This window comes from Bombus impatiens, unplaced genomic scaffold, assembly GCF_000188095.3.
Source record: "Bombus impatiens unplaced genomic scaffold, BIMP_2.2 scf_0296, whole genome shotgun sequence".
NCBI classification, from domain to species: Eukaryota; Metazoa; Arthropoda; class Insecta; order Hymenoptera; family Apidae; genus Bombus; species Bombus impatiens.
The window spans coordinates 678664-693914 of record NT_176715.1 but is presented as its reverse complement, the minus strand read 5'-3'; the positions used below and the strand labels follow the sequence as shown (position 1 = coordinate 693914).

General features: G+C 30.5%; 2 protein-coding genes and 2 long non-coding RNA genes across 6 annotated transcripts in view; 2 read left to right on the top strand and 2 right to left on the bottom strand.

Annotated features, from left to right (window-relative positions):
• The first annotated feature begins 1287 nt into the window (after positions 1–1287).
• On the top strand, positions 1288–2600 carry LOC117151568. Its single transcript, XR_004461590.1, has 2 exons — positions 1288–1581; positions 1661–2600. It is a non-coding gene; the product is annotated as an uncharacterized LOC117151568 (long non-coding RNA).
• A 376-nt stretch (positions 2601–2976) lies between these two features.
• On the bottom strand, positions 2977–4305 carry LOC117151564. Its single transcript, XR_004461585.1, has 2 exons — positions 4237–4305; positions 2977–3631 (listed from the first exon to the last, which is right to left on the bottom strand). It is a non-coding gene; the product is annotated as an uncharacterized LOC117151564 (long non-coding RNA).
• Positions 4306–4438: 133 nt separating this feature from the next.
• On the top strand, positions 4439–6087 carry LOC100744366 (putative SERF-like protein). Its single transcript, XM_003488898.4, has 3 exons — positions 4439–4585; positions 5260–5371; positions 5716–6087. The coding sequence occupies exons 1-3, from the start codon at positions 4579–4581 to the stop codon at positions 5792–5794; spliced, it is 198 nt and encodes a 65-aa protein (XP_003488946.1). The 5' UTR covers positions 4439–4578; the 3' UTR covers positions 5795–6087.
• A 454-nt stretch (positions 6088–6541) lies between these two features.
• LOC100744251 (putative glucose-6-phosphate 1-epimerase) overlaps positions 6542–15251 on the bottom strand; it is a 42716-nt gene continuing 34006 nt past the window's right edge. Inside the window, exons 3-6 of one of the 3 annotated variants that reach the window (XM_003488897.4) lie at positions 14855–14913; positions 14118–14455; positions 13338–13646; positions 6542–10966 (exon numbers count right to left, since the gene is read on the bottom strand). In XM_003488897.4, coding sequence (XP_003488945.1) covers positions 10958–10966; positions 13338–13646; positions 14118–14455; positions 14855–14913 — 715 coding nt within the window. In that variant the 3' untranslated portion in view covers positions 6542–10957. Of the gene's footprint in view, positions 10967–12610; positions 13247–13337; positions 13647–14117; positions 14456–14854; positions 14914–15251 lie in introns of those variants that run through there. The other 2 variants (XM_033320363.1, XM_033320364.1) reach the window with 2 other exon arrangements.

Genomic DNA, 15251 nt, shown 5'->3' with positions numbered 1-15251 from the left:
AGACGTATATTCATAAAAGGCTTTTTTACCTATTTCAGTGTGTAGATTCATCGCCGAAGTACGAAGATGCATTTATGACTCACCCTGTATGCAGGGGTTAGGTTTAATCTCTGGGCATCTAGAGATAATAATCATTTCTGGGTCTTTGAGTTAAACCAAACTTTAAAGAGTTCAGCCTGGCTGAATGAATCGATGTCTGTTAAACCAAAAACAAATTAATATTTACATTTAAAGATCGTTTGGCGAATCTGTCAGAATATTAACTTCGTGTGTAGTAATTAAAATGTGCACGATGCGATAGCCCGTGAAAACTGCCTTCAAAACGTTTGCGTTTTTCACGCATTCTAAGAAACCCAAGAATCCTCTAGAATATTCCGGGATTCGACGCTTATAGTGTCAACTTCTCAGAACAGTTCGAGTTGTTTGGGCCAATCTTAAAAAAGTTAGTCTGTTTTAAAATCTGCTCGGATATTAATCTAACTGTCTGTAACATTTTAATTCAGAATAGGTAAGTAAATCGTAAATACGATGAAAGTTGGATAAGTGATAAACATGATCTACGCTGTAAGTGCAGGATCGTCACGTTCGCCACTGGGCGAGTTTCTCGCAAGGAACGAAAAATCTAAGCGGAAACAATTACACCTAATGTGAAAATATATGGTACTGTCAACACTTTGACTGCCACGCCGAAATCACATGTTTCGTTCAGGACGCCACGGGAGTATTTTTATTATTCAAAGCATATAATGGCAAAATAATAATAAATCGATGGTGTAAGACAACATTCTTCCCCAACGGACCGTTTATCTTATTGGTGATCACGGATGACCACCATGGCGCCTTGGTAACTGTTGATAGCGACATATTATAACGAGACTTCGTTTATTTCAACAAACCATTCGCATTCGTTATTTAGTCGTAAGCAAAACGTCCAGAATATATTGTTGAAACGTGTAGAAGATATTAGTAAATGGTATTTACTCGTTCTATATGTAATAGTAAGGTATGTTCACACTTCTAACTTCAATTATACGATTATAAAGCAGCATTTACGATTATCTTTTAAGGTGTGTTTACAGTAATATGTGTAGATTACCCCTTAAAGATATGGATGCAAACACAATGCATTGTTAGATGCAAGATTTGTTCTCATTTTTTTTTATCGATGTTCTAATAAAAATGTTCAATTGTTCAATGGGACACTTTTTATTTCAAAGTATCTTCTATTTATCGGTTATATTCAAAATGCCCTAACTGTCAATTTTCATTCAATTTTTACAATTGTAAGAAGTTTAAGCGCTCCGGTCATCGATGACCACCGTGGCGTCACAGGAGAAACGGTGGCCGGTCATATATGACCAACGTGGCAGTCAAAGTGTTAATATATGAGCGTTAGTTGCTCCAACGACCAAGCTAGAATATGCAGAGTGTTCCAAAAGGTTAAGGTTAAATTTCAGGAGCAAAAAAGCAAAAATGTCTTAATAAACATGGATCTGAATATTTTTAATATCGGAATTATAAGAGGTTTTTATCAGTGGAATATCATCAATTTAGGAATGTTATATGATAAGGAAACAATTGGTAATTTATATGCATGTACATAGTTTTCCATATCGTGACCGGACTAACAGTACCTTCTTGGGATGCTATTCTTCGACAGGTTCTGAGAGTTGATTATGATATCGCTGATATCAATTCTTCACAATCTCGAAAATTACCTTCCAATGTTCGATATAGTTGTTGATATATGACACTGAACACATTACTAATTAGGTGCATACATGTCGGGAAAATTTCTTTACGCAATAAACTTTCTTGTGCAGTCACTGACTTACAGTTGAAAATGTCCTATAATTCAGAAATGATTAGATTGCGGATGTTCATGGATTTTAGGGAAAGATTTCAAATAACTACAGGATGCATATAACATGAAAAAATACATAAAATAAAATATTTAAAGTGAAGCACTTATTATGATACTTAATAGACGAAACAAATTTCTATTTAGATTCCATTTCTCTAATTATGTTCATAAAAATATAAAATTATATAAATATTCGCAGTCTATTAATGATATTCGGATCTATATTTATTCAAATGTTTTTCCTTGTTTTGATGAGTACAGCATGCTCCTGAAGTTTCATCTCGATTACTTGAAATATTCTCTATAGACTCCCGCCATGAGTGACGAGACATTTGCTAATTTTAAACACAAGTTTTAATAAAATAGGTTTTTAACAAAACCTTCAAAATATAATATAACTTAGCGTCCCTTATAATACACGCAATTAAAAATTATTGATTTTCTCTTGTAATAACATTTATCTATGCCTATAATAAATGTCCCGTGACTCAGCCAGAGTAATATACATGTACAACTGATGGTTGATTTCACGAAGTCAACAAGAACTCTGTGTTGTCCAATTTATATCTTTTAAAATGATTAATTTGAGGATATCTCGATAATGATTAATCTTAGACTCTATCATGTATAATACTTTTTTACGTAAAGTTTGATGCTTTATCCGAATTCGAGAAGAAACGTTAAGCATTCTATCTAAAAAGCTGAAGGTGATCATCATATTTTGATGAAAAAAAAACAAATAATAACAAAACAATTACAATATTGTTATTCTGGAAAGTAGTACCATGGTAATACGTACAGCTTTTACTCGAAACATTTTTTTGTACAGCGAATAATTAATTTACGAGTTACGTCACGTTGCGAGACTTAACCTGTACATGCGTTATCCCTCCTTTTCTTTTAAAAATAAATGTTTCATATGGTACATATAGTGATGAAATCGGTTTTCAATAGAATAATTGTACTACTGTTGTTAATCCTAAACACTCTTATCCACACAAACAAACATAAATAGATATCGCTCCTATTCTTCCTTAATAAAGAAATCAAAGAATGCTTCGTTTGAAGCTTAATATATGAAATATTATAACAGTAAAAAGTACATAACCAACCACTTGTAAATATGACTTTTGTTCATACAGTTTTCACAATTTATTCTATTGTAATATTGATACTATCACCAAATAAAAAAAAGAACACGCTTCAAACCACATTCCTTTAACAATGCAAAATTATTTTTTTTAAATATTCTTATTCTTAAGTACCATAAAGGTAAAACTAAGTAGTTGACAGAGTACGCCTGTATTTTGTAAACATATCCTTGTTAAAATAACAATATTTTATGCTCTGTTCCTATGATAGACTTATAAAATCCTTCTAGGTATTTTGCTGTCATGTATCTTCAAAAACTAATATATTACTGTAGAACTATGATCTCTAAATCTTTTAATCATCATTTGTTTGCATTCATAATACATTCATGTGTTATTAATTTCTTCTTTATGTTGGAGAATAATACATAGGTATTATGGATATGTATTATGGATAATTGCCAATAAATTAAAAATTTGTCATTAATATTATGAATATTTAAGAATATCTATGCTTTTGTATCCAGTATTGTACTGGGATAAAAATTACACAGAATATTTTTAGCAACTAACAATTTGATAATATATACTGGATGCAAAAATTCTCTGCATTTTCCATATGAAAACATGATATTTAGTCCCAAATATCTATTATGAAAGATAGTTTATATAATTTCTGTAATTAAGATATTAACATATTGACATTTATATTGTAACATGTACATTAATAAATATTATTATATTATCATAACTCAGAAATACACTATAATTATTCTTCAATATATTGAAATATAAGTTTTGTAAACAATTGATATTATGATAATGAAGGTATATGCGGTATTTCAAACATTTTAATACCATGGCAAAGATATCAATATTGATAAAATTTAAGTTTCTTTTTTATTTCTATGGCAAATCTTATCAAACGATTTGAAATTCAACGTCCGTAGTTTAATATTGAAAAATGTTCAAATTATATCTTTTATATATATATATATATATATCTTGCTTTATCAAATAAATTTTCAATATTTTCAACTCACTTTATTTGAAAAGGAAAAGCTTCTGTTGCATTTTATTAGAATTAATAATAATAGCTATTAACTATTAAAATAATGTTAAAATATAACCACATTTTTCATACTTCAAATAATATCATTATTGAGTTAAATAAGTGAGATCAAAAACTGCAACTTCTTTTATAACAATTAATATTTCAATATAAATATATTCTAGACCTAAAGTGTAAGATTACAGAGGTTATAAAATTTTATTGTTTACCACTGACAACTAATTAGAAAAAGATGTCCAACATTTATTGTCCAATTATGTATTTATAAAAAACTATTTATGTATATTTGAGATCTTATTCTCATTTATTAGCTATATTTACGTATTAGGCGATAACTGCTTTGTACTTTTAAAATGTCAGAAAAGATCAATTCAAGGTATAGATGGCATTTACATCGATATTCGTCAACCGAGACGACGCAAGATTTATTTTAGTTTAGAAATTAGTCAACGATCGTAAAGGGAATATAGCTGTTCGGACGTGCTTTTTCGCGTCACTTAATCGGGCCAAACTTTTAAGTACTTGCTTATCGGAGGTCAAGAACTGAAAGAATGACCCGTAAGTAACTTGCATTACTGTTTATACGAACATACACGAAACAGGCATAAAAGAACAGGGGAAACTTGGAACAGTGTATACTTTGTATCTGCCATTTGTGAATATGTATTTTAAAGATTGAAAATACAATATTTCAGCGTGAGTTATAATTGATTGTTTACATTTTTTCTATTTACTCGTAAAAGGAATAATTTCTAATAAATATGTATAATTTTGCTTTATCATAATCCTTCGTATCTAAAGAATTTATCCCTCTTACATTGTTTTGTTACATTTACATTTTTTTGCGAAGTGTAAGAGTTTTTATTCTATATTTCGTTATCTTAACAATTTCTTGCCGAGGAATACACATTTTGTACAATTTACATAATCATTTCAATGTAGTACTTAGGTTTTGGAAGGTTTTGCTCAAACTGGTACTTCTAGAAAATTCCTAATTCGAGTTTATGGTTATAATATTATCTCATATTTGTTATTTATTGTGTGCTTTTGCCGCGAATATATTATTATATTTTTATTATACTTTACTACTTTATGCCTTAATATAAGGCATTAAAATGTAATTTCATTTCTATTGCTTAAATCTTTGCTCATGTTAAATTATAGTTAAATTCTACTACTTAGACTAACTTTTATTCACAATTGACGCAATTATATTACAAATTTTTATATAGGTGGAAATCAGCGAGAGTTAGCACGAGCCAAAAATATGAAAAAGACTGTTAAAAAGTCTGCAGCTGAACAAGACAGCAATAAGGGTCTTTCATTAGAACAACGAAAAGCACGGTAACAGTATTTAATATGTATTAAAATTTTTTTGTACGCTCATATATGTTTGATATTTATGAATGTATTATCAAAACCATCATGCCATATTATATGATATAAATCTTTAGACATACAAAATGTAATAATTACAAAGCAATATAAAATTTTAGGTTATATGCACATATTTTCTGTACTTAATTTAATTATCATTGAGAATTACGTTAAAAAGCTAGATAACGTTAGATTCGTTTTAATAGGATTTTTGAATGGTAAGAACATTTAGAGACTTTAAAATAATTAATTTCAAATTTTTTACATACACTGTGTATTATATTACGTGAATAATGTTTTCATTGTTTTAGAGATGCAGAACGAATGAGGGAGAAACAACTAAAGAAACAACAAGAGCAGCAAGAAAAAGTAAAGCAGGGTGCGAGATAATCCCTACTATTGCAAAATGTAAATTGTTTGACTGAATTCAAGAATAAAATTTTAAGTATGGTTTTAAAATTCTTGATTCTAAAACATCAAGGCTATGCTTAATGTGAGTGCATAAAGAATTCATAGTGTTTTTAATTATAGAAAATATCTTCAGACTGTATAATGCAATATATATTATAAAACTAGGTACAAGTAATCATGTTTGCAAAATATTAATAGTCAGTGTGTATAAAAATATTGTTATCTACATTGTAATGGTTAAAGAAAATGCACATTTGACTGGTTCACCTAGATATAAGGACATTAATTAATTAAGTATAAGAGTATTTATAGTACTAATTTTTAATTTGTAAATTCGAGTTTTCAGTTATTTAATATGATGTATAAGTGATTCATAAATTGTACTACGTGAAGGAGACATACATTGTCATTTTGTTTGGCTCATAATAAATTGTTCAATTTTAAAATAAATATTTTAGAATTTCTTGTCTCTATACTACATTAATATTAGTAATTCTATTTGATTATCTTTAATACATTATATTATACAGAGCAGATCATTCAAATAATTGGTATTAATATCAACAGGTATACCATATATTTTTATTATGTGCGTTTGTTTGCATTTATTGTACTTTTGTATTAAAGTGGAATTCTAATCTTTTATCAATGAAATTTCTGTATTAATGGAAGTTTCAATAAGTTTAAGATAGAATATATATGGAATTTACAAAGAAAGAAACGGTATTAACTGACCATTACCTACATTTTATTGCACTTTCCCAGAGACAGTACATATTCAACATATTTATTTATTACTTGAAAAGCCTAATGTAAATTACAAACATTTGGAATATTTAAAACGGATATATGAAACAGCGATAAAAGAATGTGAAATTTTCTAATAATTCATATGTAATGTTTGCCGAAAGATAAAAATCTTAATAATAAGATATATAAAAAAAAAAAGAAAATGATAATATGTTGTACAATAAGCACGTTATATAGCCTCTAAAGACTAAAATCCTTATAAAATAGAGTATAATTAAAAACCATTTTCGACTTATTTCTAAAAAAACTAAAAGAATCCAAAATTTGTATTTTGTTTACCACTAAATTGTGTTTGTTAGCTCACTAATACATTTACAAGCAGAGGATTTCCTCTCTTATTAATCGTTTATAGATTATCAAACTTTTCATATATAAGGAACCGTATTATATATTGAGCATTTATTTAATTATACTATCTGTTCCAAAGCATAACTATAAATTTTCATCTGATACATTTGTATTAAGCGAAGAACGAAAATAATTGAATTAAAAATTAATTTGTATGAAAGATTTTTGAAACAATGATAATGATATAAATGCTGTATTACATTCTATTTTAGATCAATTTCAATGTACGTAATATAAAACGAATAAATTTGAGTATATATGTATATAAATTTGCAATTATAAGCAATACATATATCATAAATATAGGAATACTTTTTTTATCTTAATGTTGCCTCCATTTTACTGGAAAGAACATATTTTACCAAATAATTGAATTTTTCTGTAAATAAGTTTCGTAAAATAAATACGAACTGTGATTTACAAATAGTTCGGCGTTTTTAACAATAAGTAAAAGAAATATTCTTCACACACATTTAAACAAAGATGTAGTATAGTAGAAGCAAAAATTATATTGTATTATTATCGATATATCAAATAGTAGAATTTATCTATTATTAATATCCTAATTTGCAGCAACTAAAATATGTCTACCGTATGAGAGAATTTTCTTCGCCTAAATATTTAAACTTTCCAAAATTCAATATGAAAATATGGAATGATTAAGCATTAAACAATATTAACTTGAATATTTTTTAGTAATTAAATATGGATCACATATTCTGCTTGATAAATAGGTATTTTTATAAGATTCTTGACACCTAATTATAAGTAAATACAGAATTATCTTTTATAAAACTTTTAACAAATGGAATATTGTTATACGAGTTAAGAATAATGTCCGAAGTTATTAGAAAATGATAAAACTGTGTAAATCTGATAAATTTCTAAGATATAAGCTTAATTTTATCCAGTTTTTCAAGTCATATTTGTAATCGGATACTAATGAATCGATTTGCTTGTCCATAGTAATGTTTGTAGGGGAATAAAAATTGTAATTAATCAAATATCAAAAGTTACATATCTTACCGAGTTAGACGAAAGAATACATTCATAATTAAGATTAAGATTCATACTTAAGACTGTATTAATGTAATAGAATCTCGATTATAAATTTTAACATATTGATTGTGTCTTATATAAGAATATCTTAATAATCCAATGCAAAACATTACTAGTAGAATTATGACCTTCGATTAAAGTTTTTAAATGAATATTATGTCATTAATTTCGAACAGGTATATAAGGGTGTAAACAACAACAGTTTTTTTAAAGATCTTATCTATTCAGTGAAAACGCTTATTTATCCGCTAGAAAATACTTAAGACATGTAATTAAGTTACGAAAACTATCACAGAGGCCGTAACGTGTTATAGCATACAATTGAATATGCTGCAAATTATGTTATTTATCAATGTACATTTAATATTGCATACCGGATACGCAACTGGATTTAGCCATAATTCTGAAATTAGTTTAAAAAATATTTTAACTTTGATTTTGTAAAAATCATTGCATGGAAAGTACAAAAGCACTGTGATATTTCTTTCCTTGTATTTCATATGATAAGTTGTATAAAGTTAAAGTATTTTGTAAACGAGTCAACTTTTGCCCTATTGTCTTTTTTCTTTTCTTTCTTTTTTAATAAAGAATAAAAAGATACATTGATATAAAAGAATGTATAATCTCATTTATTCAAGGAAACAGAGATGACCCTAAAATTTCCAAGATATTTCCACTTCTTCCAGAGTGAACACATACAGCAGCAGGTCATGCACCATTCGAAGCTATTCAATTTTGTTTTGTGAAATATTTTTCTGTCTCTTGCCATTTCAGTCACACTCTGGCCAGGAAGACACCCTGTATATTTATGTTTGACATATTATTCATGTTTTGCACTAAATTATTAATATATCCTATCTACATCGTAAATCTTAATAACAGTATAAATATTAAGGACTTAATAGCAAACCGTAGATAGTGTTGTACACAATTGTATTCCTGTAGGATATATTTCAAAATCGATTTCGCTTCTAAAGAGTTAATTACTGAATATAACATAGATATTGTAATATTTTTACAAATATTTAATACATATATAGAGTCGTTTTTATTATACTAAGAGTGCTTAATATTATATGGTATAAATATCCTGTTTACATCTATTTCGAAGACATATCATTGTCGTATGCCTTTCTCAGTTCATACGATACAATATAAAGTGCATAGTGTACTTGGAAACTTGACAAAAATTTGTCCCTCTGTTAAAATTACAGTAATAATAAATGCTAATTGAGCTTAACTATTGGAATAATATACTATTAAAACATTGTGTTTGTAATATTAGCACCATAACTGTATGTATCATTTTGTAGACGAGTTGTGCACTCAGAGTTAATACAATTAAATTGAATTTACTACGTATACCTTTGAAATACGTTAGAAGTAGAACTATAATGTAATAATGTATCCAAAATTGCACGTTACAAAGTTTCCTAAATATATAATAAAACTTGAGAGTATGGAAAACACATAAAATTTTGTACATAAGATAGTTGAAAGTAGCGCGATAGGGGAAGAAAATTATGATTCTTTAGAAAAAGAAAAAGAATAAAAAGAGAAAAAGAAGAAAAAAGAAAAGAGAAAAAATGAAGAGAAGAAAAAAGAAGAAGAACGTAAATACGGGAATGTTTTAAAATATCAGCACAACTCCAATATCAGAATGTACGTACATTTTACACGTTTCGTATTAGTATGTTTAAAAAATACATATAATACATTTATAGCCAAGTAACATTTGGGGTTTTTGAGATAAAAATTGTCTAATGGAAAATTGGTTGGGAATATTAAAAATGTTGTTTCTAAATAAAGTAGTGGAGTTATTAGAGAATGTGAGACATCACTTTATAAGTATCAATGAACATTGTAATATCTGCGCTAAAACTTTATTACATTAATTTATGAAAGAAACACAACAACAAAATGTCATATGGTATAATTTAGGCGAAAAGATGTCTTTATTGTTTAAGTAAAAAGTGAAAATGAAAAGAAATATGTATATATATTTTTTAATCACAGCTGATAAACACATTAATTATATAATGTTTCTGTCTTGCTTGTCCGAACATTGAGCTTTTTTGTCAAATTAGCCAAATAAGTTTGAAGATACGTTACTGATTTTTTGTTTTTGATTCACGAGACTACAATATACAATGTATAGCAATATAGGAACGTTTTCCCACTATATATCATCAATATTATTAAAAACCAATAAAAGTTCATATTTCAAGCATGACGCTACTCTGTTTAGCTGTAACAACAATTTAAAAAGTAACCTTTCCTTCGTAGGTTGAATAGTAATTGCAGAGTAATTTGCAATAGTTTGAAGCTATTATTTTTGCGTAGCATATTATTTTAAGTATATATTTATAATAATATAATAGGAAGAAACAAGTTTTATTAATAACTAACTTCTTATATCTGTTCTGTTTATATGTACGTCGATATATTTTTATAATTGCATTTCACTTGTATCCAATTATGTTGCATAACGATACTATTGAGCGACGATAGAAAAGACATGGAAACATATGATTTGATGTAATGAAATGAATAGGGTTTTAATTGAAATGAATTATAATGTGATATTTAATATTGTAGATGTTGCTGTAAAAGTATCGTGGGAGAAGTGGATAAAAGCAACAAAAGATGAAAGGAGTATGTGAAAGTTGATTTTTCGTAATATTCCTTTTAAAGATTGAGAGAACATATAGTGCAAGTTTGAGCGATACAGTGAGCATGTAAGCGCGATGGATGTGTCGAAGGTGTTGATGGTGGTGGAGGTGGCGGTGGCGGTGGTGGAGGAGGTGGTGGCATATATAGCCATCCGGTACTAGTTGGCCAAACGGTACCTGGTGGAGAGGAAACCGGAAATAACGAATTCGTATTATTTCCGGCTGCTACGTGCGGCGTTGGTCCACCCTCTACTCACATTACCTAAAGTACAGAAGTAATGTAATTCGTATAAATATTAGAACAGCTAATTGAAACTATTACTAGGTGTTTAATTTGTATAATATGTATGATCTGTTTAATTTTTTTAAATAAAATGGGCAGAGGAAGCACTACACGAGCATATCGTCAAGGAATATCTATAGAAATGGCTGAAGAAATTATAAAAAATACCTAAGGGTGTCTAAATAAGGATACATAAATGCAAACACGAAACAACAAGGCTAGAACGTACGACAGGAATTGAATACTCGAATGGATATGACGAAGAAGTTAGCGATTTTTACAATTAATACAATCGTACAAGGAGTACAATCGGGTAATACATATGGATAAAAAGAAGAAGATCGTAGAATCAGCATCCGATAAATAATATCAGAACACAAATATTGACTTGAAAAGACAGAAAGAAACGCTGTCAACAACAAGGTGTGGTGGTTGACAACGTCGGCACACGTAAACACACATGTGTACATACGCACATAAACAAACACACAGTTGAATGTATATAATGTGAAAAAACAGTGCAACCGTACAATAGGAAAGGACAAATTGAAACAGAAGTGGCAAACAGTGGCTAACGAAGGCGTCCGAACACTTACGTTCGTAAGATTTTTGTAACAGGTGAAATACGAGCACCGAAATAAAATGTTTAAAGCAATATACATGTAGTACACATGTAGTAAAGTTGTTAATTTAAGAGCGCGATTTATTTCATACAAAATTTAATACAAGGCTGAATAATACGTAGAAGCAGACATAAAATGATTCTTTTCGTTTCTGAGTAAAGTAAATTTGAAAGTTTATTATAAAGTTTTAGACCAATCGTTAACTAAACAGGATTCGGCACGCTTGTTCTCGAGTCACAGCTTATTACTCTATGCTGGGTATTACTTGGATTTTGGATCAACGATTTCCTGGCAAATATATATGCGGGGTGGATAGGCATCCCGATCGAGGCATTTAAAATCCCTTGTTTACATATAAAGGTACGTTGACGTTGTCCGTTGAAACTGTTTGATCGTCAACGTGGCCATCAACAATGTATAAATCCGTATAAGCCGTTGGAAATAGTTGAACAATGTACGATGCGATGCGATGCGATGCGTTCGTGCTCCTGGCGATGCTGGACCTGATCATTTTAAGCAATTTCTCAAATGGGGAGGTAGGTAAAGGAGCTGTCTCCGAGTCTGCGTAAAGAAGATAAGAAGGCGCAAGCTGTTACTCGAAAACAAGGTCATTGTCATTGTCGTACTTGCCGTGTGTTCCGATTGAGTCTTTTCCTATATCGAAGAAATTTGGAATGCCAGTTTTCTCGAAAACTAAGCCTCCGACGAAAATTCTTATTTATTTTTATTTAGGTCATTCTATCACCTCATACTCGCTTGTATTACATGTTATCCAATCTGTCATATGGAACGTTTTGAAATTTCATTAGCACTGCGAGAAGAGGCGACTATCGCGATAAAATAAATAAATAAACACGCGCGTACACACACACACTCAGAGTTTAATATTCAGAAAGAAAAATTTTGGCGTATTTGTTGCTGATTCTGCGATAATATGGACCACTTGTAGCTTGAAAATACGTAAACAATCTAACAGCATTTAATTGTAGAGTGGATTTTCAAGAAAAAGAAGGTCGTCGTTTTTGTTTGTTAAATTCAACGCGTTTCTTTATATCCGCAAATAGTATCTGCTACAGTCGATATTGATAATTATACAATTTTACGATAATCTTTATCCTTGTTGTTTATAATAAATTACAAGTTGTCATTCATCAAAATTAGTATTCTGTCGTTTCGTGGCATATTAGATTTCTTGGTGTATCATAAAAATATTGGTGTTAATTTCCATTTTCGAGTATTAGTTGTACAAGATAGATAGTAAGAGTTGTACAAGTATACAGAGTAAGTGTATTTGGCAATTGCTAATCAATTTCTTTCGAACAAGTGCTAGATCGTAGAACGTGCATGCGATGTTAACTAACATGCGATGAGAAAATGAGAGAATTCTCTTGTAAAGAATCTATTGCACGTTTAGGATAAATGGTTCGTCATTTCGTAGAACAAGGTAACATCTTGCTCGAAATGATACTTGTGATGTAAATAATACTCCTGTGCAATGCAACGAACGTAGAGCTATTGTGAGTCGTTGTGAACGTCGTTGGTGATAATCACGTGTAATCCGGACATTTAAAGATTAATATCTTTCAATCGTTCTGTATTTTTCGGGAATCTGTTTATAATTAGTCGACAACCTACGCTTTATGTAACATTATTGAATTATTAGATGGAAAATATGTAAAAAAATATGTAGAATAATTGTTACTTTAGATGTGTTGCTACTATTATACCTGTAAGATTTGACTAGCTTCGAAAGCTGTTCCAGGAAGTAATATAACAGGGCTGCTGACGTGTCCGCTTTCCACGCATATCATGTTGGGAAACTCGTCATCGCCGAAATCTGGTATGTCACGAGCCTTTTCCTGCCACGGATTCCAAACCACTGTATCAGGAAAATTGTACTTTTGTACTCGCATTTTCCTACCGGATACGACGTTAGTAATGATGTGTTCTGGCTGCGTGTTCTGATAAATTCTGTCTGTCCATTCGCACACGGTCACTACGTCGCGACCTTCTTGAAAAATTTGGTTGTCTCTTGTCTGAAAGGAAGAATAGGTTTCTTTTAGTAGATATTTCTGAAAAATTAATCAATAGTAAAAAAAACCGATTTATTGGTTCGAAGGGAAAATTCGTTCCGTTTCTACGGCCAAATCGAACAACGGTGTTTGCTCTTTTGTATTCGTTTCTTTCAGATTTACGTGTCTTTCGATCGGTGTCATTCAGCTATTCGTTCGTTAGTCCATCGGCGTACAATTGTTGTTTAATGTTGAGAGAAAGAGACCGAGTCCAAGTTGCAAAGAATAAGCGACAGTCCGAGCGTGCAATTCTTGCAAGTTGCAGCAATTTTTGTCGCGTGGCTTCTTGCGTTTGAACTCGTGCCAGGTGAACGAAAAGCAACTACTTGGAAATAATATTTCTTTAGAGCAATTGAATCGTGGCTAGGAAAAACGGAAGGAACTTTCTGTCCTTTTCAACCTTGTTGATCGTCGATAACGTTGCTACGATTATACCTTGTCGATAAACGTGCATCCATGAAGGCCGGTAATTTGACATCTCCTAACATCTGGCACTTTAAAGTAAGTATGCAGCAATAAATTAAAACTAAACGTATGATCTTTACTAGGATTGTATACGCCAATGTTAAAATGTAGTTCCTTTTCCCGAAGTATCAGTCTGTATGTCAATTTGAATGGGTAATTCCACATTGATCGGGTGAATTCGCTGTCCATAATAGAGAAAATTGCTTCGACGTCACCGCTCGGCAAACGTTCAGGCGGCTTTTCTACGTTCCAACGGACGATTCTAGCAAAACCATGAGGCGGTCCAAACGTCCATGCTCCAAATTGTGCTGCGTCAAGTGGAGGCAATACGCGATTAATATTATTAATTCCGTATATTGGTGGCGGACAAAAGACAGTCGTAAATGGTAAAATTGGTATTTCATCGGGACAGATGTACCCACTAGGATTTGAAAGCGGGACAAGTTTTACCATGACAATTTTACGCAAATAATGGCTAAAGTAGCTGTAAATCGTCTACTTGATATCAAGTTTTGCTTACTTGACTTGAATAATAGTAATTAGAAAATGTGATGATTGTCGTTATTCGGTAATTTCGTTTTACCATGTTTCTTGCCAAATGAACTTTTAAAAGCTTTCTTCCGTCCGCCACTCTATATTTTTCCTAATAACTTTTCTTTTATCGATCTCCAAGCAATTATTTATTCCGTTTTGCCTGGCGTACTTACGAAAAACGAATGGAATGCCTCCTCTAATGGCTTTCTTCCCATCGAATACCGCTTGCTTACTGAAATAGAAAAAATGATACTAAAATCAAACAGCGTATCTATCGCAACCATACGATATGTTCTATCGATTTACACACGTTCGGTCTCATTATCCTTAACGTTTTACTTTTATTAATTACAATTATAAATTGTAGTATCGTCGCCGGGATTCGAACCCGGGTTCCGAACGTTCGTAACCTAGGGCGCTAACCACTGCGCTGTCGTCGCGCGACTAGTTAGTGTCGAATGATGATATTTTGCTATCGAGTGCCGCCACAGGCATTTTTTTCACGATACTACATAAATAACTCGATCCTTTGACTCGTGACATTGAGTCATGCTCATCATACGGATTACT